Raw genomic sequence first — 25,736 nt, forward strand, 5'->3', positions numbered from 1 at the left:
TTAACATTTACCTAACAATGCTGAAGAAATAACAAGCAAAGCTCAAGCAGAATGGAGAGAATAGAGTCGATGGTGCCTTTCAACACTAGGGCAACATGTTTAACCAAGCAATGAATTAGGCACGGCCCTTTTTCTTTAACATGTGTATGGTTAACAACTCCTAGCACAGGAAGAGGTTTATTCAAAATACATACAAAACTCACCCTCCCTGAACCTAGCTCAGACTTTGAGTTCCTTTTAACGGAGGAAATAACCTGCATCAACCCCCATAAGAGTTCTAAAATTAACATTGCTCAGAACAAAGACATGACTTTATCAACTCCTGCATTTTATGGATGAGTCTCAGGAAGGAGAAGTGACTTGTCTAGGTGCGTATTGCTAATTAGTGAGTAAAATCTAGGCGAGGTCACCAGAATGCAGCACCCTGGCACAGAGAGCAAATGACCTACATTTTCATTTTTCATCACCCAAAGTACCAGGGTACCCTGAAATTTCACTGTTGGAGAAATTGATTTCTTTGCCACGCTACTAAATAATAACTTTAAACAGTTCATTTGAATCCAAACTATAACCAACCGGAGAATTCTTGGTTTAAACTCTGGCCTCATACTATTCCTCAAAAAATGCCTCAAGGATTCAACTGTTCATGTTATATTCACCCACAACAACAACATAAAGGAAAAAAAAGCAGTGGGTTGAGATTTCCCCACTCTATAATATATAATGCAGTATGGTAAGAGACAGGGAAGGAAAAAAGTGATATTATTGTAGGGAAGCAGAATTTACCACTCCAAAATGTATCTCTTTAACTTGAAGCTTATTTGGGGCTGATTATTTTTAAGAACAAAAGACTCGGGAAGAAACTTTGACCTTCCTGATAACTCCCTAAAGGAATTTAAGACACAAGGCCTGCTCCAGGAAGCAGCTCTCACCACAGATATCTGTGGTATAATATCAACTAGGTGTAGTAGACAGGGAGGAACCGAGCAAGGCCCATTTGATCCAAGTCCTCTCCATGTCCCACTGTCTCTGCAAGGCATGGCAAACTTTTGTCTACCAAACATTTGCTTTTCCACCTCCATGTAAATGGCCTTCCTTCCCTTTAAAGTCCCAAACCACCACCCCAACATCCTCCTTTGTCTTTAGCTAAAGATGCTATTTAAGATGGTGGCTTTGGCCATTTTGGCAAGTTATTCTGTGTTCCTGGGTTTCTCCCATGCACACATGTTATTAAACTTTGTTTGATTTTCTTCTGTTATTCTATCTCATGTCAATTTAATCTTTAGACCAGCCAGCACCTAGAAGGGCAGAGAAAAATTTCTTCCTCCTCTACATTATCAACACAAACTTTTACAGATTTATGTTTTAAACCTATAGTTGACTTACTCAAGTTAAAAACTAAGCAATACCAAAATAATTTATGTTTGAGGTTTAACTAGATCCAAAGGAGAGATGGAAAATGTCTTGCAGAACTGGAACTTAATCAACATCTTCTTACATCACTCATCAAATTCCGGAGTATTTGCCTTTGAAGAAACTGATTCCAAAATGCTAACTCTGTCCAAGGTAGAGCAGAGCCGGCTGGGGTTGACGGCAGGAAGGTCTGCACTGCCCCCTCCCGGCCAGGAGTCTCACTGCAAACTCTTTCAGTATCAGCCCTTTAGCTCATACACAGCTTATATCAACATCAGCCTTAATACATTTTAAGAATGAATGCGTTCACCACAAAATGCATATTCTTCTGAACATACTGACAGTTATGTCCTGCCCATTTTATCTGCTTCAGAATTTGATGTAAACAATGTTATCTAGAAAAGGACAAAGCCACATTCTATCCAGGGGTCTAAAGAAAAGGATTTAAAACACTTTAAAGAAAAAAAAAGCCACACAGAGAATCGAGTTTTAAAGAAAATAACACGTAGACTGTTTCAGTAGTTTAAATAATATTCTCTAGACTATGTCAATGTGAACCAAAAAGATTAGAAAATTCAATTTTCTTAATTTAAAATGATTAGATCAAGGAAAGCTTTTATGATATTTTGCTAAAATCGAAGGCAAAAGTAGCAAATCCTTTCAGAAGTCTTTTAAAACCTGCTTCAAATGAAGAACAAAAATGAACAAACCAGATAAAAAGTGAGGACTACAGATGAATTAATATATAATTAAACCATTATGTATTTAATGGACAACCAAACAGAAGTTAGAAACATGAAAAATGAAAGCTTTCAAGGAATACAAAACATGTTATAACTTTAACTCTCTGACAAGGGGCAACAATTACTACACCTATTCCAGAAAGAGCCAGCATTGCAGAGAGATGAAAATTAAACCCAGAAGCACATCAAAGGTTAACAGTGCTTTATCCTTTCTTCTCATCATTAGATTAGACATCCTGCATTTTGGATGAAGAGTTAGATAATCAAAAAGTGTTATTTACATGATTAGTGGGAAGAAACATTGATTTGATTTTAAGTGCTAAAAAAGTACTACTAGATATAAGCATGGTGAATGAGAATTCTGATTATTAACCCCTGGAATAAAATGTGTACACTGTGGTAGGAATATGTGTTGATATGTATGTATACACGTCTGAATTATAATACAATTCAATTCACTAGATTTAGGGCACAAGCCTACAGCATTATTCAGTTTACCTCATTTAGGGAAAAATGGCTAGTGAAAGATTAAGTTCAATCTGTCTAATTTCCTATTCTAATAATTTTCTATTAGCTACTTCTAGTGTTCAATTTTAAATGACTACACAATCCTATAAAAATATCTCTTGTGAGATACTGGGAACTTGGATACACTCTTGAATACACACTCCAGAACTTAGAGACCACATATGCCTCAAAAAATATAATTAAGAAAAATTGACTACAATCTCCAAAGTACCATGTGATGGCCTACTGATTACAAGAGATCTTTTATATTGTTCACTCCTTGCAATGTTTCAAAAAAATGCTTGGTTTTTTCTCTTGGATAGATGCATATCAAATGAGAGAGCCTGTGCTGTGTACCAGAGAAGATGGTAGAAAGTCTTTCGATTTGGCATCTATGCCAGATTCCAACATTAAAAAAGACAACCACAATTCTGAGTAAATACACTAATATTACAGAGTTTAAATTATTATCAGAATTGGTAGTAGTTGATGGTGACCTGTTCATTTCCTTTATGCCTTTGACTGCATACTGTGGGTATAATCCACATTAAAACAAAATCTGAAGATGTTCCCTAGCACTCTTAATAAAAGCCAATTTTAGATTCATGTTGAGAATCACATACATGCCTACATGCATTTAGTTATTTAACAATATAAGAAGCCATCAAGGTCTATCTTAGCAGGAGACAGTAGTCATCACACACAGGAGGTCTTACAACAGTTTCAGCAGAAACCAGCACATCCCCATGCAGGTCACATTAACAGGGCTGTGAAGACACATGTTTTCCCCTAAAGCCACAGCTTAAAAAAAAAAAAATACTAAGGAGGACAGAGCTACATCTGAAGACATTCTAGTTAGAAAATTTGCTAATGATTGATGGGGTTAAATCCCACTGTGCCATAATCTCAGGGGGTGGATAGGAAGCCAACATGTTTCTTAAAGTCACACTAAGGTATTTTATCCCCATCCCCCCACTCCCACCATATATTTAGGGGAAACTGTTATTACCAAAGTCTTTCAATAACGTAAATGTCATAGAAGCAGACTGGGAGGGTGAAAGCCTAATGTCACTCTCAGCAGGTCTGGCTATATAACCCGTGAGAAGACTGAAATGACAGTGACAGCCACCTCCTGAAGCTTTTTCTACACATTATCAAACCTCTGAATCTCCATGATAATCATCTACATCTCCAGCCCTGGAGTTCTGTGATCCTATGATTCTATTATTCCATTTTTAAACCTGTGGAGTGGGAGTGTTTCTGAGTACCCTGCTCACACAGATGGTGGTGGGAAGCATCTCAAGAATATGTTGCATGTAGTAAATGCCCATTTCACGACGTAATCACTCCCTTCACATGTCATACGAACAGAGACCACATTATCCCACAGACAGTCGCAAAAAGACAAGTGGCTAATGGCAGCACAGCATCGGCACACATATAAGGAACACGAAAGAAGAAATTCTTCCTAATTATATCTACCTGAGCCTAATAACTCTGAATAAGACAAGCATGAAGTATTATAGGACCAGGTCACTACTGCCCGTCAGCTCCACATATTGGGGGGAGAGCAGGGGAGGGAAGGCAAGAGAAATCAACTGAATGGCAAAATCATATACAATGTCTCTGCATTCCTGACGTTCTAAAAATACACTGCACTGACAAATCACTTGTCAAGGCAACCTTTCCGAGACCGAAAACAAGATCAATGTGCCGACCAGCACTTTCCACAATCATCTCATTTTCAGCATTGCTTCACCCTTCTCTTCCACAAACTGGCTCCTCACAAAACTGACCCACGCCACAGCCATCTGAGCATGTGGAGTTCAGGCACCATCCTGACACCTGATTTCACTTGATTATCTTAGAGCCATTTTATACACCTTACTCTCTCCATCTGTCATTGCACATCAGACACTGGCAAACACTGTATCAAATTTTGTTATCCTAACATACAATTGTTAACATAGTTTAACACGGTATCTCTTTACCTTGGTCTCCTTAGCAGAAAATTCTGAGGAGTTGGAAATTTTCATGGACTTTGACCGGTGGGACTGCCGCCGGATAGAATCCTCCCGGGAGTACTTCACAGAACCCGAGGTCCTCACTCGCACCTTGCTGGTACTCTGAACGCTATTCACGCCAATCATTCTGAAGGCTGACTGGGGAAGAGGTTTGGAGAAAGAAAAAGGCACTTTCCAACCGCTGCAAGACTCTAATGCTGGAGGAAGTCTGTGGGTTGTTCCTGAGCAGCTCTGAGCGCCTGATCCGCGTTAGCTTAAGAAACACCAGGCAGCCTCCCCCAGCATCTTCAACTACCCTGTTTGCGGCGAGTCTGATTGTTCCAGGCACGGCTCACGTCACTGGCTGCCAAGAGGAAAAAAATGCAATCCCACCCCTGCTACTCGTCTCTCTTTTACACACACACACACACACACACACACACACACAAACCCCATATTCACACACTGGAACAAATGGCAATTGGCCAGGCAAGCAATTCATTAACATTCCAAATAGCAACACTATTTCTCTTGTGATATTGTGCAGCAAGCTCATTAATGTCAACAACAAAATAGTGATTCCACAAATAAGTCTCAAGTAATCTGTTAGATACCATGTGGGGTGGAAACAGGGATAAATTTCCAAAAGGAAAAAATTTACCAATGGGCATCAAAAGGCTCCGTCAATTACAGGCAAGTAAAAGGATGGAGCCACAAAGGCAGACCATGGTCATTTACTTTCCTCTCCCTCCTGTTCCAGACCTCACATTGTTTAACAGTAACTCAAATTATATTGCTTTCTGAAGAATTAAATGTATCTTACAGCCTTAGACCACTACAGCCAGGTATTTAAAGACGAACTGTGTCAGCTTGTATGAGAAATCCAGAGTAAAGATGTTAAGCTACCTCCCCATCATACTGAAAAGTTAAAAAAAAGATTGGTCCGTTAGCATGTTAATAAATATGACTTAGAGTGAGACCAAAAAAGCCAACTCTGATCACCAAGGAGCAAGCAGCTTTCCCGAGAGCTACAAATGCTCCGTCAGTGCATATGAACCCAGGGAACCTTCTGAGGAAGAGTTACCAACCGGAGATTATTAGATCAGATGATTTTAGTTCCTGACACACGGCGTTAGTTTAGAGTATAATTCTCAGGCTTCATTGCCTCACTTATCTGGCATCCCGGGGGGAGAGAGGGTTCGCCACATAAGTCTCTAGATGAAGGAGGTTTCAGTGTTAATATAAATGACAACACTTAAAAGAAGGCTGTAAAATGCCATTCTGGGAAGAGGGTGCTGCCTCCACCCATCCACTCCTCAAATCCGAATTGTTCTCTGATGACAAGATGACAACCCATGTGCAGAAGGGCCTTGGGGCTTTGTTTCACCTGCACAGCGGGTGCTTCCTCCTGCCCGCCTCTAGACTCCCTCCCTCTGCATCTCCTACCTTTGAAGGGCCTGATGCTTCAATCCTGGTATAAGCAAAACACAGACATTAACTAATCTGGGTACAACTTTGTCTAAAATAATAATAGATAATAGGTTTTGGAAGATCTTGGGGATCTCCTGTCCTTTAAGAACGCATCGAGGGACTGGCCCGGTGGTGCAGCGGTTAAGTGTGTATGTTCCACTTCTCAGCGGCCCGGGGTCCGCCAGTTTGGATCCAGGGTGTGGACATGGCAGCACTTGGCAAAAGCCATGCTGTGGTAGGCGTCCCACATATAAAGTGGAGGAAGATGGGCATGGATGTTAGCTCAGGGCCAGTCTTCCTCAGCAAAAAGAGGAGGATTGGCAGTAGTTAGCTCAGGGCTAATCTTCCCCAAAAGAAAAAAAAAGAAAAAAGAATGCATTGAGTTTACAGTCTTTGACATCATTTTGGCTACTTTGAGGCAAATTTTCCTTTCTTCCCAGGTAATTTGAAGCTATTGAAAAACTGTTTTAAAGTAAATTTTTAAAAAAATTCTACAGTGACTTTATACTTTACAAATCATGTTCCAAAGACATAACAAGTGGTGTACTCTAACATGATTATAAAGGTGATCATTTAGAATATGCATAGCTCTAACTTAAGCACATGATGACTCTATAGACAAATATCCCCACTGAACACAAGCAACCCTGAGGCAGAATCCACGAAGGAGCTAAGAGTAGCACCAAGACAAAACTTCAAGAAGTACTGTGCAGGAGACATGACCCCCTGCCTCAGACTGGTCAAAAATGCAGAGCACTGGTTCAACAGAAACACAGCTTTTGGATATTTGCCAGTCACCGTGATGAGGAGTTAGAATATGTCTCCCGATGAACTTAATTTCCTTTACCCCACCAAAGAGCTTACGTGAAAAGAAGAAAACCATGTGCTAGCACGTACAGAAATGGAATCTGATATACAATTTCGTTTCTGGGAAGTTTAGCAGGAATACACTATCTTTATCCAAATATGTTACCTTTACCCAAAGACTACCCAACTGGCGTTATTATTCCTGTAATGTCATTACTAATTAACAACTTTCATCCGTTTAACACCTCATACTTTACATAAGCAATATGTGTTAAGCTCATTTTTTTTTTTTTGAGGAAGATTAGCCCTGAGCTAACATCTGCTGCCAATCTTCCTCTTTTTGCTGAGGAAGACTGGCCCTGAGCTAACATCCATGCCCATCTTCCTCTACTTTATATGTGGGACACCTGCCGCAGCATGGCTTGCCAAGCGGTGCCATGTCCGCACCTGGGATCTGAACCAGTGAACCCCGGGCCTCCGAAGCGGAACGTGCGCACTTAACTGCTGCATCACCCGGCCAGCCCCTGTTAACCTCATTTTGATTCTCAACCTGACGATGTTGTGAGGTTGGCTGAGGAGATATTACAGTCCCACATTACAGGTGAGAGAAGGGAGTTCAGGAAGCTATGACAGAGCCAGCATTCAAATCCTCACTTTAGGCCATGCCACAAACCACACTGTCTTCCACATACTACGGCTGTTTATACTGTCCTTTCCTTTCTAAACCTAGAATGAACTTTTCACAGTCAGAGAGAGAAAAGGCTTCCTTTGCCCCTCCCTATAGTCTCTGTTCCAATCAAACTTACATCTGGACAGGGAAGGCAAGGAACTTTCTCTGGCCACCCCTCCTAAAAGAGCCCCCACCCAGTCACTCTCTATCATAACTGCTATCTCCTCATCTTCACGGCACTCATTACTCTCTGAAGTCATCCACATCTCAGAGCCTACACCAGCCTCTGGTAGAGAGCAGGAACTCAATGACTATTTGTTGAATAAACAAACTCCTTAAATGTACAGTTAGCTTCCATTCTTTATTACATTTCATGTCATTAACCTTCTTAAGAAAATTCAGTATAATTTTCTGTAATATGAATAGGGTTATTATACAATGAATTTCTTTCTTAATGGTACAAAAGAGCATGGAGTGAAATTAAAATTCCTTCCCACATCAGTTTCCCAGTCTCTCTGCCCAGAAACAAGCACTACTGCCAGTTTCTTAAGCATCCTTCCAGAGATAATCCACCCATGCACGCTGTGTGTGTGTGTGTGTGTGTGTGTGTGTGTGTGTGTGTCCTTTCTCTCCTATGGGCTATAAACGACAGCATGATCTGTATCCTTTCTGTTTCTTGCTTTTTTGCCTTATCATCACGATCATTCTATATCAGCACACATAATGCTACCTCACTCTTGTTAACAGCTGCATAGTATTCTAGTACACAGATGTATCATCTATTATCAGGGTCTTATTATTGGACATTTAGATTACAGTCTTTGCTACCATAAATAAGGATGCAGTGACTATGCCTATAATATATCACATCTTAAATAACATTTAAACAACATTGTTTTCCAATGGTTGTCTGAGCAAGTCTTATTTTCCTCCTCCTATACTTATTTCAAATCACCCATAGTCACGGTGTTAGGTACATATGGGGTTCGCCAATAGACTCCGCACAAACTCATCCCTTCAAAGACGTACTGGACGGTCCTGTCCTGCCCCAACCTGCTCCAAGAGGGCTTGACCACTTTTAGAGGCGTTAGCCAGCCTGTGCAGGGAAACCCAGCTTGCTGCAAAATAAAGACAGGCCTCCTGGAGAGCAGCAGCTGTTTCAAAGGACAAAATAACTTTCCATAAGAGCTTTAGCCAAAAACAAAGGTGACTTCCACATCAAATAGAAATTGTAGGAGAAATTTAATTCTGCAAATGAGATTAACTGGAAGGCTGGGAATCACTGGTTGGCCTTCTGACGCTTCCTCTGACCAAAGACAATTTAGTGCATGCGCCCTAAGAGGCTTCTAAAAAGTGTCCCAGGTAACGGCCAATAGAAAACGCCCCACACCTCTCCACAGGCAGAGTCCAAGACAAACCAATTCAATTTAGTACGTTGTCCACGTGAGCCTACCAGGTGCCAGGTACTGGGGACATATACAACATCTACACAATAGGACCCCTAACTTTAGGCAGCTCACATTCAGTTAGGGGTGGGCAGTAGGAAAAAGAGGAAGTTCTATTGCCATAACTATAATGATGAATGCCTTTGGGATATCAATGAACTGAAGAGCTGCAGACCCTAAATGAGATAGACAGGAGAACATCAATGGTATCTAGACAGATGCTCCCTTCCTTTCTAAGAAAATGTCACAGAATCATTAGCAGAAAAAGCTGAAGACTGAGTTATGAACTCTGGAAAGAAGCCAAAGTGGTAAGAGAATTGTAAATAGCAACTGTCCAGAGGTACAACTGACGTAACCCAAGGAAGGGCTGGGGAGGGGAGAGCCGTAAAGTGGCAAGAGGAAACTGGTTTCAGTTTATTTTCAGGACAGAATGGTGGATGTACCTTCATTTAATGTGAAAGGATCTCGTGGCTCCCTGTAGGTTCTTTAGATCACACCAGCTTGTAGGAAACAGAGTAAAGTGACAGAGTGCTGACCTGGGAGACAGAGGTCAGGGGCTCGCCGTGGCTTTCTGGCCATGATTGTCACATGGCCCAACATTTCCAGAGGCTGGTGCTACTGTCATAAAGGGGTCAATGAATGATTTCTTTTCTAGGCCATTTATTTGGACTTAATCTCACTGGTAGAGCTAGAAGGGACATTAGAAATAATTGCCTTCAATCTCTTCATTTTGTAGATGAAGATTCTTGAGACCCAGAAACACAAAGTGACTTTTCCATGATCTCATAACGAATAAGTGACAGAACTGAGACTTGTGCCCAGGTGTCCTAATTTCCAGTAGAAGTTGTTTTTCTCCTATGCTATTTGCTTCTTGAAAGCTAAACATTCCACAGCCACACATCTTTTCAGACTGCAATAAGGCTTGAAATAATTACCTTGAAATGGAAAATTCAATATGGGGACACTGACTCCAGGAGTGAAATGAAGGCCAGCCACTCATATAATAACTGCAGGAGACTTGAAAAATCAGCTCCACCTATAGCTTAGGAACTAGTCTTGGGATCCAAAAAAATGTGTGACAGCTTCCTGTCCTTTACGTGGCAGGAGTGAGGTATGGCTGTATCCTTCTGTTCTCTGGGTGCTAGTCCTTCCCATATAGCAACATAATCACAGAAGAGTTAATCTTCTAGAGAACAGTATCTACTTTACGATAGTCATTGAGAGTAAATAAAAACAACAAATGATTTTAAATAATGAAAATAGACAAATTAGATAAAAACATACTCCCTGCTTTATTTTTCCTGACTTCTTCCAGGCTTTCCCAGCTGGTATTTTTCTAGTCTGGGGACCCATTTTGACCCCAGCAGGTGGTGGCAGCCTAGGTTCTCCTAGGGCTCTATACCCCAAGACTAGATCTTGATCCTCCTCACGCAGGCTCCTCTGCCTGACATCTGTGTTATGAGTCCAAACTGGAACCCTGTGGCCATGTGTCACCAATCTACCACTTTAAGGGGTTGGACACACCTTATATGCTACTTTCCAAAATAGGATGCAGACAATTTCTCCCAGAATAGACACTGGACTTGCTCCCTGACCCCTTTATGCTTCAATCCTAGCCTAACGGGCAAATTTCAGAGCCTCTTGCTTTTGTCCACTGATGCTTTCTGTAGAGGTCCGACAATGCTTATCTTTATCCATCTCAGCTGGATACAAAGTGAAAAGTTTTGCCTAGCAGTGGGGCTACAAATTTCCTTGGCTCATAAGTCATTACCCAGAATGTAGATTAAGCCCAATTTTAATAAACACTCACTGTCTTCAGTAACTGGCAGTTGGAAGTCAACCTATGAGGACACACCACATCGCTCTAGCAGTCCCCAAGCTCGCCTGTACTATCACATGCTGTAGTTCCATCTGTTCCTCAAACACACAAAGCAACAGGATGGGGAAAAGTCTTTAAATAGAACCTTCTTACATTTAAAATTAAATAACATTCTTGAGGGGAAAAAAAACCACCCTGTAAGCGTGAAATAGATTCAAACTTGAAAAAACATCCTTTTTCCCTCATAAACCAAATCTAGTCAGGTAAGACGTTTAGACAAGGGTCATACATCAGGTTTCCTGTTTAGAAGGACAGGGAAGTACAGAATGAAGACTGCATGCATGTGTTCGTAAGACATAATTCTGTAACTGACACTGTCATATTTAGCTCAAACCTTTTCAAACTATCACATGAAAAAGGAACACAAAATCTTGTCTCAGAGCTACTAGGCCTTCTGGAGGGGTAGAAAAACCTGTCATGTACACCTGAGACACTATAAATTCTTCTTTCTGTGCCGCAAGTAGGTATTCTACTCTATTATTCATTCTACAAAATACAGACAAAATGCAAACACAGAAATGGTATAATTTCTGAGCCCCAAAAGCTGTTCTTCCAGTTAGCAATCAATAATTGTAGAGGGGATGGAGAGTGCCGAGAAAAGTATTCTGAACCAGAAGTGAATCCAGTAAGCCCACACACTTGGTGTCAATTGAACAAGCGTTCCCTAAGGGTCTGATGCATGCCGGGCACCGTGTCCCAGAGGAAACACGTCAGAAGTCACTGCCTGTCGGGAGCTTCACACTCAAAGACAAATTACTCTCTAAGAAACGCCAACCAAAGTCCATGACCTAACCTGCATTTTTCCCCAAAAAAGATGATTTGTACATAGAGATTATTTTTTGCTGCCTCACTTTCATTTATAAGAAAGTCCTCTGAAACCACAAAATTTCATTTTCCATTCCTTTCATCAGTTTGCTTAATAGTTTGGGTCACTTATCAGTTTCTATCAGTCCTTAAAAATTTCAAGTCATATTTAATTTCAACAAAAATGGTTAACACCGGGTGCTACACAAGAGCGCCCGTAAGCTCTGTAGTGCCAAAGACGGAACACCTGTCTCACTCTGTCACCACAGCAATCCCCGACTTGCGGTTAAGCATCAGGAGTAGAATACTAAACAGAACCAGACAGTTCCTGCTCCCACTGAGTTCACACTGAGACAGACAGTAATCAAAGAATCAGTAACTAGTAAATGACTGAATAATCCCACCAGCAAATGTAAAACAATAACTGTGTCCCTGCCATGAGGCGAAGCAGGAGGCACTCTGAGAAGCTCCAACAGCTTCTGACTTGGTCTTAAGCAGTCTAGCAAGGTTTCCCTGAGGAAAGTAGAAGTGATGCTGAGATGCGATCCGAAGGATGAACAGGAGAGAGAGGAAACAGTCTAAGCAATTGCAGCATAACAGTGGTAGCAGTGGTTCCATCAGTCACAGAAAGAGCTGCAAACATTGTTAATTTGGGGACATTTTCTTTTTCCAAACTTATCCTCGGCTTTTATTCTCAAAGTGACAGTAAACCAAACTGTCCATACTACATGGATGCTATTTTAACTTCTCAATCAGCAAGGTCTCCCCAAAATTTCAATCAAAGGAAAGAACAGAGTACAGAGAGTTAGGAACAACTTCAATTCCTGTAATACCAAAGCTGTGCTCTGGGGTTTCCCAAGGTCACCTCCAGGGAATATGGTCTAGGTGGGAGTCTGGACTGGCACCAGCTCACCCTCAAGTAAATTCCTGAAGGGTTTAGAAAAATCTTGGAGCAAATTCAGGAGTCTAGTCCATTCTGAAATAGGTAAAAGCTAGACTATACATATCACAGGGGATCAGACAATCAAGTTCTCAAACTGAGCCAGACTTTCGGAAGTTTGGAGGATACAGGGCTGTTTCAAACACATTTCCTCCAACCTGCTGGTTCTATTACTGCTACCCCCCAAATGAGTCCTTAACAACATCTGTAGGGTTTCCATGGAACCAGACCAGCTGGAAATGTGCAGCCTTCAAAAACACCAACCAACTAAATAAAACCAATAGATTTCTATTTAATACTCTCTGCCTTATCCAAATTTCAATGTGGCCAAGACCATAACCGTGACTTCTACAAGGTTACTAGCACTTAAGGCAGTGGTAAAGAACAATGACTATGAACCAAACAGACCCAGGTTCACATCTTAGCTCTGTCATTGACTGGAAATTTGGGAAAAGTTACTTAAATTCTCTAAGTGTCCATGAAAAACGGGGAAACATGACTCAATGGACACTTGCTGATTTGGGGCTCCTCACCAAGAACAACTTCCCACTTAGGGGAAGCCCTTGCTGTGTGCCAGAGGTAGGGGGACACATAGTCCCTGTCCCTCCAAGCTGGCAACAAAGGCCATGTGACCTAAGCTTGGCCGCTTGATGCTCCAAAAGGAGGGATATAAAGACACAGGGTGAGTGACAGAGCATCCCTGTTACAGCAGAGGTGGAAGCTACAGGTCCTAACCACACCTTTCCCATGGATGCAACTTGGCACTTTCCTCTGCTGGCTGCCTGCTTTGGTTGGAGCCTATGTTCCTACTATGACTCTCAAATAGTCTCTCCTTCCATTTTGTGAACTAACTGACAACCTTCCAATAAATTCCTTTCACCCTTAAGTTACCGAGGTTCAGTTTCCATTTTCTGTATAGCCAAGAATCCTGGCTCTTACAAATAATGTTGTGGCAGACAGTAGAGAGGAAAGACAGAGGAGGAACTTAGAGATGCAAGTGACGTATTTGTGGTAACTGGAGAGTAAAGCTAGATCCTGATGCTCTGGAAGACTTGAGATCTCAAAGTACTCCTGTCCAAGTTTCATGAAGCAAACAATAAAGTAGCTCAAGCCAAACTTTTGTTCCAGTAACAAAGATTAAGACGACCCTGATACCGTTTAAGCCTGAGCCGCCAAATCATAAATAATCAACAAAACATGCTTGTTCCCTGTGCCTTAAACACCTTCCCACCACTCCCACCACACCCCAACCCCCCAGCCACCTCTGCTCATCTGTCCCCACCACTACAATGCTCCCCTAGTCCCTGGAGAAAATATTCCACAGAACCTGAATTAATAAATTAAAACGTGAGGTTACTTTTCTAGATGAAAGCTTCCTTCACTTCTTACTTAGATAAAAATTAAAGTTATTCTGATAAATGAAATGGTTTTCAAGTTAGCAGTGCTCGTTCAAGGGATCCTTAGAGCTGGCCAAGTGTGTGGGAGAAATTTATAGCATCCTCCAATACACACTACTAACTCTTGGATATGAAAAACAATCCAATACGCATTCTTATGTAAGAGGGACCAATAAATGGAAACAGAGAATCTAAGACAGATAACATTAAAAAGGGACCTGAGCCAGGCTGTGCAATTCTCAAATTCTCTGGGGATAAAACTACCCCTAAGAAGAGTAAAGATCTCCAGTAGAAGGAAAGCGCCTCTTTACAAAGAACAGCAATAACAAAGGGGGTGAGAGCTAACATTACAGTGATGTGCAGACCCCAGCTTGGGCTGACGAGCAAGCGGAAGGCTGACAATCTAAATTAAATGTTAATATCGCCAAGAGGAAGCTGCAGACACAACAGCACTGATACCTGACAGCCCCAGAGGAGCCTTGCAGACAGCACAGTGCAAGCGAGAGGGAAGAGAGTCACAGGTAACGGCATCTCTCATGCCTCCTGTCACAATACGTGAGAAACACAGCTGGGTAAGACATCAAACACTTCAGAACAACACTGTGAGACTCCTTCCAGGTACTTCAGAAGACCCCTGAGGGGTGCCATAGAACTATGGACAACCTCCATCTACTCCCTTTTAGGGTGCATTTTTATTATGCTATAACTGATACATACAAAATAATATATGTAATGTTTATGCAAGATATTCAACATAATAATAAAAACATAAACACTTTTCAAACCCCCATTCCCAGTATGTGAATAGAATATGACCATCACCATTAAAACTTCCTGGGGTCCTATCCCACTTCTTCTGCTCTTCCTCTGACTAAGCACTCTGGAAAACAATTTGGCATGACCTCGTAAAGGTGGCTTTGTCTACCTTATGACCTGGGAGTTCTTCTCTCAGAACTATACTCTAGAAAAACTCTTACACATATGCTGTAGGAGACGAGTTGAAAAATGTCACTGTTTGTAACAGGAAAGCACAGGAAACTATTCAAATAATTAAATTACGATAACTTCACACGACACAACAGCATATTTTCCATTGTGAAGCAGGTTTTGTGACAGGAGAGAAAGGGCAAGGAACATCCCTGGGTGGACCCTGTGCTGGGCTGCCCACATTCCCTTTCAGGAAGGAAGGACACATACCGCCTCACCCGTTAGTCCTCCCTGAAAACTGTCCTGAGCTGAAGAAGCTGCCTGGCCCAAGTTCAGAGCCCCTAGGGAGGGATGACCTGCAGCTGATGTTGGGTCAGTGGCTGCCTGGCCCCCTGCCCCCACTGCAAGGCAGCTCTGAAGGACCACCTCTTGGTTTCAGAGCTCCACAAGGCTCCGCTGAGGCCTCAGGTGAGACTGCATCACAGGCCGACTCCTTCTCCTCTCTCCTCCACAGCACCCCCTCAGCCCCAGCCTCCCTGGGGTGATCTGGAGACCACTCCCCAATGAACTCCCTACAAGTTCATCTTTGACTCACAGTGTGCTTCCCAGGGAACTCCATAGATACCAGAAACTTCACTAACATTATTTCATTTGATCCTTATGACAAACCCTACTAGGTAGATACTACTAATCTCATTTTAGACATAGGTTTCAGAGAAGTTAGCTGAATTGCCTAAAGTCATTCAGCTACAATAGGGACTTGAATTCAGTGTTGAAGCTACTAAGATCCTGAAAGCTGTGCTCTTTCTATGACTCTGTGTGGCGTATTTCACTAAGCACTTTGCTTAGCTTGTGTTAGTACACATTCCTAGAAGCAAACAAAACTGCATTTCTTTTAAAATATTCTTTAATTCAGGTACTAATTGTAATTTTCCACCAGAATTATCAAGGTTTTACTATATTACAGTAATATGGTATCACAATCACTCATCAAGTCATGATGAGTTTACTAGTTTGTGAAAATAAGTTTAAATTAAAACTATGTACTTTTTATTGAGCCAGTTCTAAGAAATCTGGCTCCACCACTTTTATTCATTTTGACTAGGATAAGGGAGAGGTATTCAGCCTCAAATCATAACATCATTAGTTCTGAGGAAAAGTTTAGGGCAGATCTGTCCAGTAGAAATACAATGAAAATCACACGCATAACTTAAAATTTTCTAGTAACTTCATTAAAGTGAGTAAAAAGCAAACAGGTGAAATTAACTTTAATAATACATTTTATTTAGCCTGATATATCCAAAACATTATCATTTCAACATGCAACCAATACAAAAAATTAGTGAGCTATTTTACTTTTTTTTTCTGCTTCAACTGGTGTACATTTCATACCCACAGAGCATCTCAGTTTGGACTAGCCATGTATCAGGTGCTCAGTTGCCACATGGGGCCCATGGCCACAGTACTGGAGAGAGCAGGTGAAGGGGGCAGAGCAGAACACAAAGGGCTCATTAGGAGATCTGAGAATTTGCAGTGTTTCTACTATCCGCTCCCTTTCTAGTCAACAATAAATCTACATGACAATTGATAAAGTTCATCATAAAATATTTTCTCTCAAATATGAGGCCTGTCTCCTTGATGATCTATTTAAAAAAGAGCAACTTACAGAACAGTCTAGAGAAATAGTTCTTTCATTTATAGTTATTGAGGTCTGAGGTCCATGATGGACTAAAATATAATTTCTTTGCTAGCAGAAGTAGACTTGGGATCATTTTATCTTCTTAGAGTATTAGTCTTATTATTTTTTTAAATAAAATAATGGGCAGAAGGTCCCAAAGCTCTGCCTCTGATGACCTGAACGACCTTCAGCAAAAGTCTCTCCATTTTTTAGGGGCCCTGCATTCTTCATCTGTGAAGTCTAAGTGGTGGATAAGACAATCTCTATAGTTCCTTCCAGAATCAGCATTTTGTAAACTAAGTGGTAGAGTCTAATGAGCAAACCGTCTTCTGAAAAGTAACCAAAAATTAATCTTATTGTTGTACTGCTTTTTCCTGAGAAAAAGTTGTACATTATTTACCTATTGAGGTAAACTAAATGTTGTCCCCCAAAAATGCCTGCATTGTAATCCCCGGATTAGAAGATTTTTATGTTGCTCTGTGAATATGTTACTTTATACGGGAAAAAGGACTTTGAAGATGTGATTAAGTTACGGGTTCCGAGGTGGGAAGATTATCCTAGGTTATCTCAGTGGGCACAATGGAATCCTAAGGATTTTTATGAGAGAGAAATAGGAGAGTCAGAGGAAATACAACAACAGAAGCAGGGCTTACTACATTTTTGATGTTTGAAGACATTTAGCTTATGGTAATTTGTTACAGCAGCAATAGGAAACTAACACACCTATATATCATACAAGCATCACCCTAGATGTATGTCTCTGCGGCTTCTTTATCAGAAATAGGTGAACTGATTTCTAACGAATCCTTCTATTTCATTAGGATTGATAGGTTTTATTTTGGTTCTTACAGAAGAGAACAACAATAACATCTGAGATAAGTATCAATAAAAAATAGCACTAGTTCTCTCTAGCCAGCCCTGGTGGTCTAACGGTTACGATCTAATATCCTTACTGCCAAGGCCCGGGTCCCTTTCCCGGTCAGGGAACCACACCACCCATCTGTTGGCTGTCACACTGTGGCAGCTGAGTGTTGCTGTGATGCTGAAGTTTTGCCACCAATATTTCAAATACCAGCAGGGTCACCCATGGTGGGCAGGTTTCAGCAGGGCTTCCAGACTAAGACAGACTAGGAAGAAGGACCTGGACATCCACTTCTAACAAGAGTGGCCATGAAAATCCTACAAATAGCAGCAAAGCATTGTCTGATATAGCACTGGAAGGTGAGAGGATGGTGCAAAGACTGGGGCAGTGCTCCATTCTGCTGTACAAAGGGCGCTGGGAGTCAGAATTGACTTGATGGCACTAACAACAAAGCTTTTCCTAGAAAATATGCAGGAATATTGACATTTAAAATTACCATTAAAGAAGATAGCAAGTTTATATTAAAACCAATGTATCTGAGAGCATCTGAAGACCCAAAAAAGAAACCTCCTTCAAACAGGCTCAACAGGAAATGGATGAAAAGATGATCTGGTGTAGCAGAGACATCCCTCGCTGCTTGTCAATCAGAATCCCTCTTCCTCTCCATCGTATGGAGTTGCTGCTGGGAATATTCAGAGGCAGTTTCTCAGCTCTGGTTGCAGCTAGATGTTTGTCAACGGAGTGTGAGTGGAAGGAACACGTGCCACTTCCAGGACAAGCTTTTTAAGAGCCATTGTCCTCTACTCCACGCTCCCTTCCCTTTCACACGCCAGACAGAGAGAAGTTAGGGTGTTCCTGCGGATGATGAAGCCGCAAATGGAAAGAGGCGGCTATGTTTCTGCACAGAAGAAAGCAACCTAGTGACCAGGAATATCTAGAGTGGACAACCGGATAAGCAAGAAACAAACCTCTGCTGTGTCGGAGCCATTACACAATTTGAGATCATTTGCTATACAGCAAGTTAGCTTACCCAGACTGATACATCTCGCCACAGTTAAGAAAGAAGACCCAACGTCTGGCTCTTGAGTTTACTTCCATGGTGACAACAATTCATGGTACGTGGCAAAAACTGTGGCTTCATATTTAGTGAGTTGACTAATCTACTCACTTGGTCAGTTACTCTACATGAAGGAGAGTTTCCTCAGAAAATGTTTGCTGAGGTGTTTATAATTCCTGGTGACGATTTCAGGTAATGTAAGAACTCCTGGGCAATGCATGATGATAAGAGAAAAATAAAAGGAACTCAAATGGTAAAAAAGATAAATTAATCGTAAGAAAATTTTGGATAAGCTTATTGAGATAGAGAATGGGTATGTGTAAGGGGCTGAAAAGCAACATGTGAAGCATTTCAATTACTTCTATTATTTAAAGTTCATTAGTGTTCTTCCAAGTATTACACATTACACAAACTGTAACGAGGCCTTAAAAAACAAAATCAAGCTATGGATTATGCTCTTACTTCTTCCTTTCTTTACTAAGCCTGCCGGCAAATGGTACACTTTTAAAATTTGTTCCTAAGTATAAAATTTTCCCCACAAGCAGTTAATCAGCAAAATTCCTGGAAAATTTTCATGTCAGGCTTCCTCAGTTGCAAGGGCATTTGATGGACTCTTACTTCAGTCAAACCTGTATCATCTTCCTAGGCCGAGAGTTGGAGAAATGGGATCTGAATTTAACACCCATCTTCTGGGGCTCTCATATTATCATTAAACTTAACATATCTTTTAAAAACAAAAACCAGATAATAATACAGCAACTCTCCCTGTTTCCCTTTGAAAACAGATTCCTTAATTTAATCACTCAGATATAATTTAAAAGGTACATGAAGTACGAGAATTTATTAAATAGGCTGTTAGAAGTATGAATTTTTATAGAACCTCATGACTGAGTCATCAAAAGGGTACATATTTACATTAATAATATGAAATGTCCTTTCTTGAGCATGGCAGTTTTCTTTTGGATCGTGTTCTTAAGACATAGAGCACCACTTAAACAGCGTGAGCGCTGCTGAGAGGCCACACCCCACGTCTGTCAGCTTACAGCTTTTGCCACACTTCTAATAACTGGAAAACTATGTTTGAGAAAAATCAGCAATTTGCTGTGGGAGCTAAGACCAAGCAGAAGCACAACATGGTCATTCAGCAGGCCTCCTGCAGGCCTGCAGGATGGAATAAGAGCTTCTAGGCAGCTGTTCAGGGGTCTATAACTTTATCATTATACATAGTTACCTATTTGTAAATTTATGAACTCTGGAGAATAAGGATTTAAGGAAACTTCACTTTATAAAACAAGAACATTTAAAGGCTCATTTCCCCATCAAAAAACAAACAAACAGGACCAGCCCGGTGGCCAAGTGGTTAAGTTCGGCATGCTCTGGGTTTGGTTTCTGGGCACAGACCTATACCACTCATCTATCAGCAGCCATGCAGTGACGGCAGCTCACGCACGAAAGAGAGGAAGACTGGCAACAGATGTTAGCTCAGGGCGAATCTTCCTCAGCAAAAAATACCCCAAAACCAAAAACAGGCCAGATATATAAAACAATGCAGAAAAGACAACTTTTATTCAAGAGGATAACAAGGCCAAAAAGTTACTACAGAATTTTCCCAAGACACCAAAACAAGGGCAGAAATGGGAACAGAAGCCAAGCCTCTAGACCTCTAGACTCCAAGACCAATGGAGTCCCACCCATGGAATACTGCACCCTCCCTTCCTCCTGTCTTCTTTTCATCTTTTCTTTCTTTCCGTCTGCATAGGTCTAAGGAAACAGTAGCACAGAAAGTGTGCTGGACTGAGATTCAAAACACCTGAGTGAAGTTGAAGCAATGCCATTGTCCTGCTACACGGCCTTGGAAGAACGCGTTCACATCTCCAGGCCTCAGTTTACTCATCTGTTCAGAAGGTATGATCTTCAAGGTCCTTACAGAATTAAAGTTCCACAATTTCATAAAATAACATTTTAGCTTAAATACTGTAACTAAGAATATTTTTTGGTCACAGGAAATGATAAGTATTTTGAGTTGGTATGAAAAATTTCAGTGACAAAGCAAGTTCTACTCAGCTTGTAAGGAATTTTAAACTCATATAGTAATCTATTTTAACAAGTCCTTATGTGAAGACTGCACAACTTAAAACCTAGCATATAGTAAGGAATCTTTTATACAGGGCAAAACCCTTATATCGATTATCAACAGAGTATAACTGATCATTTATATTACAGTCCAGTTAAACCAAACGTACGTGTGCTAACGTCATCATATGAGTTAAGTGCTTCACTGTAGAAAGAAACAAAAAAGTGGCTTCCTAACAGTGTACAAAAAATAAATTCCAAGATGTTTAAAAGGATATACACATGGATCTGTCAAGTTGAATTTTCTCCAAATGCACTGAGTTTATTTGGTAATGTTTAATGTTTGTCTTTTAAGTGGATATTTACTTTTAAAATGGAATTATTCACCAACTGCAAGAGATTTACAATAGTATAGCCATCAGCGTTGCCAAGGGTGTAAAAAGCTACTTACAAAATGGAAACTTAGACAATATTTCATCTCAAACTTTTTCAATCTGACAAAAACTAATCACAAAAATGTGTTTGGTGTAAAATATCATGTTCACAGGACCATTTATGGCTCTTGGGACTTTTTGCCTACAAATTATATGAAAATTATGTGAAAGAACTAAAAATAAAAGGAGAAACAAAAGACTCTTTAAGATCCTATTAGTTTTAACATTTTACTTCTCAAGGCAGACTGTTTCCCAGGAATTGTGGGGTTCACTTCAGATAGTGAGTGACACTCCTGCCAGGTATCACACTGATAACCCAACCCTTTGTAGAGGAAGGTTGAAATGAGCCATTTGTAAGCAACAGTTCTTCCTAAATGTTTAAGATCATCTTGTAATAAATGGAACTGTTTGTAACTCTATCTCTCAGATCCACATTCTCTCCAGTAACGACAAAACATGACCTGATTAGTTAAATAAATTATACTGAGGCAATATAGTACAGGGGTAAAGAAAGATGAGGAGGTGGGAATGTGTCATTTACTACTTGGGGAATCTTGGGCTACTTATGCACTACTATATATTTCAGATTTCAATTCTATCAAATAGGAAAACTTTATGTGCATGTATATGTATGTAATCTACTTGTGTGTTGTTCCCAGAGTTACTCTGAGTCCCAGAGTTTCCAGATAGAAATCACTAAAAATATTAGCTTATTTGCTATAATCATCAACAGTGTGGTATTGGCAGAAAAACAGACACAAAGATCAATGGAACAGAATTGAGAGCCCAGAATTAAACCCTTGCATATATGGATAATTAATTTATGACAAAGGAGCCAAGAATATAAAATGGAGAAAGGAAAGTGTCTTCAATATATGGCATTGGGAAAACTGGACAGCCACATGCAAAAGAATGAAACTAGACCACCATCTCACACCATGCACAAAAATCAACTCAAAGTGAATTAAAGACTTGACTGTAAGACCTGAAACCATAAAACTCCTAGAAGAAAACGCAGGCTTACTGACAAGCTCCTTGACATCAGTCTTAGCGGATTTGACTCCAACGGCAAAGGAAACAAAAACAAAAATAAACAAATGGGACTATATCAAACTAAAAAACTTCTGCACAGCAAAGGAAACCATCAACAAAACGAAAAGGCAACCTGCTGAATGGGAGAAGATATTTGCAAATCATATATCTGATAAAGGGGTAATCTCCAAAATATATAAAGAACTCATACAACTCAACAACAAAAAAATGGGCAGAGAATCTGAAAAGACATTTTTCCATAGAAGACATACAGATGACCAAAAGGCACAAGAAAATATGTTCAACATCACTAATAATCAGGGAAACTCAAATCAAAACCACAATGAGATATCACCTCACAACTGTTAGAGTGGCTAGTATCAAAAAGACAAGAAATACAAGTGCTGGAAAAGATGTGGAGAAAAGGGAACCATCATACACCACTAGCGGGAATGTAAACTGGTGCAGCCCCTATGGAGAACAGTACGGAAGTTCCTCAGAAAATTAAGAACAGAACTACCTTACGACCCAGCTATTCCACTTCCAGGAATTTATACAAAGAACATGAAAACACTAATTTGAAAGACATATGCACCCCCCATGTTCACTGCAGCATTATTTACAATAGCCAAGATATGGAAACAACCTAAGTGTCCACTGACATTTGAGATGGATAAAGGAGATGTGGTATATATACACAATAGAATACTACTCAGCCATAAAAAAGATGAAATCTGGACAGACCTTGAAGGTATTATGCTAAGCGACATACGTCAGATGGAAAAAGACAAATACTGTGTGATTTCACTCATATGTGGAAGATAAACAAAAAAACCCCAAACAAAACAAAAACAAATTCATAGATACAGACAAAAGACTGGTGGTTACCAGAGGAGAAGGGGATTGAGGGCTGGCAAAATGGGTAAAAGGGGTCAACTGCACGGTGACAGATGGAAACTAGACTTTTGGTGGTGAGCACGCTGTAGTGTATACAGAGGTTGAATTACGATGTTGTACACCTGAAACTTATGCAATGTTATAAACCAATGTTACCTCAGAAAAAAAATGTTAGCTTATTTGTAAAACATCTATATCTTAAGTGGTACTCTCTACAAAAAGCACTTTATTGTTTAGTGCACTGCCTGCCAGGGCCATTTTCATGTTCTTCTAAAATGTCTTTCTATCTCTTTTCTGATGCTTTCCTGATCGCTGTGTTTTCGTGAGGACAAGAAATCCTAGCAGGAGAAACTCATCCTCTTCGCCAGGGTCAAGAGCTGGATGAAGTGCACTTTAATTCTTTGCTGCTAGGATGCACTAAAAAGAAGGTAACAACACCAGCAGTGCCTGAACTTTCTCACAATTCTCTTGGTGACAGGGGTCTTTTCTCCTTGAGGAATTCACAGTCTAGGAACCACGGCAGAGATTTTCTCCCATGCATTCTGTGGCCGTGAAAGAGAGTGAAGCTCACTGACCAATAAGCAGATGAAACCCGAAGCTGCTCAGAACCCACCAGCTTGGGGAGAGCTTGCCCAGAGCTATGCTGAGTAACTGTCCACTCCAAGGTGCCTAAAGGTGCTTAGTCAGACTTTCAGGAGGTTGAAATCAAAAGTGCTTCCTGTCAATTCTTCATTATCATGAGATTATTTGAACTGAGGGGATCAGGCATTTACTTTTCAAGGAAAAGTTTAAAACAAACTTCAAGAATACAAATAACTAACAATGTGCCATTTTTGTTGGTGTAAATAATCACCCACAGAAAAGAGACCACCACATGGGGGAATTCCCCCGGAAGTGGAATTGTTAAATACATGCAAATGATGTCCACAGAAGACTAGGCGGCAAGAGTACAATGGATGCTATTTCTAAAAGGCCAGTTGCAACTTTAGCAGGATTAGCAACTTTAGTTTTTTTATAAAAAGTAAAATAACATGAGTGTATTTCTAATGAGAATATCTACTAAGCCTGAAAATCAGTAAGCGAATCTTGCATTTGAAGACTACATGAATAGAAATACACGCAGTTGAGTCTCAAAGCAATCATTTTCCGAATTTGGCATAAAGTATATTGACAATAAATTTCACGTTAATCAAAGGTCTTTTAACCCTGAAAATACTGCATCATCACTGGTTCCTAAAATTGTGGCACTGGTTTCAGAAAGCAGCTGATTCATCAAAAAGGAACTTCCTGGAAGATAAGATCTAAAACAAAGATGCCAAAAAGATGAAAAAGCAAAAATCAAAGTAAAGCATAAGGTACCAAAATGTTGCTTCCCAACTGAAAACAGATACATTTGTCTTTTCTTCAAACACTAACTTCACTGCCCCTGAAATAAAGATCATTTGCTTTATTCTGAACATTTTTCTCTCTTAGTAGACTATAAATGGAAAATTCTCCTTTATGAAAGGACCAGTGCTGGGAAGATGAAATTCTGAGAAACAGACACTGAGTGCAAAGGAAAATAAGTGCATCTCAATGCTCGCTGCTCTTTCTGTGAGTTTCCCTCTTGGTCCCGTGCAGTTACAGAGAGACTGTCTACCTAGTCCTATTGCTTCCATTTTCTTTCTTCACTCTACCCCATTCTACCTTTGCAGAACATACTATGCATAATGTCTTTGCCCTGCTTAAGATTTAAAAACTGAAAGTTTAAAAAACAACATACATAAAAGCAAGCTAGAAAAAATATAAGCAGCATATATGACAGACATGGGTAAAAAAGTTCTTAAAATTACAAATTTTAGGGCTCAATTAGAAAAAACATGAAAATTCCATTTTAAAAAACTGGAAAAAAAGAATACACAGGCAATTCAAAAATGAAGAAATACTAATGTTCAACAAACATAATGTTCAAAAATAATATTTTCACCTATCAAACTGGTCCAGAAATAGTACAGAATAGCCTCTCTGGAGGACAATTTTATAAAACAAATAAAAAGAACTAAAAATATGCATTTATATTTGACTCAGTAATTCCTAAGGAAATAATTGAAGAAATGAAAAACTTTTAGTTTAAACAGTTGTTTAAAGTAGCAAAAACTACAAACAATCAAAATGCCTACTAAGAGAGGACTGGTTCAATAACTTATGGTATATATAATGGTGCACAGCGCAAGCGCCAACATTCCACTGAAATACACTGACGTGAAAAATCTTTAAATATATGAATTGGAAAAGAGAGATCACAACCACTTAACCTCGTGTCCATTTATAGCTGTACTGTAAAAGTTCTAAAGACAGTAGCGTAGGCTGTGGTTGGATGACTCTCGTTTGGGGAGGGGGTGAGTTTATTTTGCCTCTGGAAAAAAGTGTGTGTTCACAAAAAGAAACTCGAATGCGGTGGCTGTGTTATTGTCACAAGTGTATTTTATGTGTAGAGAAAGGGATTATTTGTGACCAGAACTATCATAACTTGTATTACTTTTCACAAACACCTACCATACACCCTACTCCCAAGGCTTCCCAAGGAAGCCCTCCCACTCCATTGATGTCGGCCACAGCCACGTAACCTGCTGTGGCCAAGAGAATATGAGCAAATACGATCGATGGCACATTCCAGTGGAACCTTTCTATGCATCGTGAGGTTGGGCTCAGCCTCTCC

General features: G+C 40.3%; 1 protein-coding gene across 32 annotated transcripts in view; it reads right to left on the reverse strand.

The window, feature by feature from the left end:
- PSD3 (pleckstrin and Sec7 domain containing 3) overlaps nt 1-25,736 on the reverse strand; it is a 655,493-nt gene that overhangs the window by 159,215 nt on the left and 470,542 nt on the right. For 19 of the 32 annotated variants that reach the window (XM_044751008.2, XM_070499757.1, XM_070499756.1 and 16 more), the window contains one exon: nt 4,655-4,825. The exons of 12 other annotated variants lie outside the window; for them this stretch is intronic. In XM_044751008.2, coding sequence (XP_044606943.2) covers nt 4,655-4,825 — 171 coding nt within the window. Of the gene's footprint in view, nt 1-4,654; nt 4,826-25,736 lie in introns of those variants that run through there. One more of the 32 variants, XM_070499776.1, reaches the window with a different exon arrangement.

The sequence above is a fragment of the Equus asinus genome, chromosome 27, assembly GCF_041296235.1.
Source record: "Equus asinus isolate D_3611 breed Donkey chromosome 27, EquAss-T2T_v2, whole genome shotgun sequence".
Taxonomy (NCBI): domain Eukaryota; kingdom Metazoa; phylum Chordata; class Mammalia; order Perissodactyla; family Equidae; genus Equus; species Equus asinus.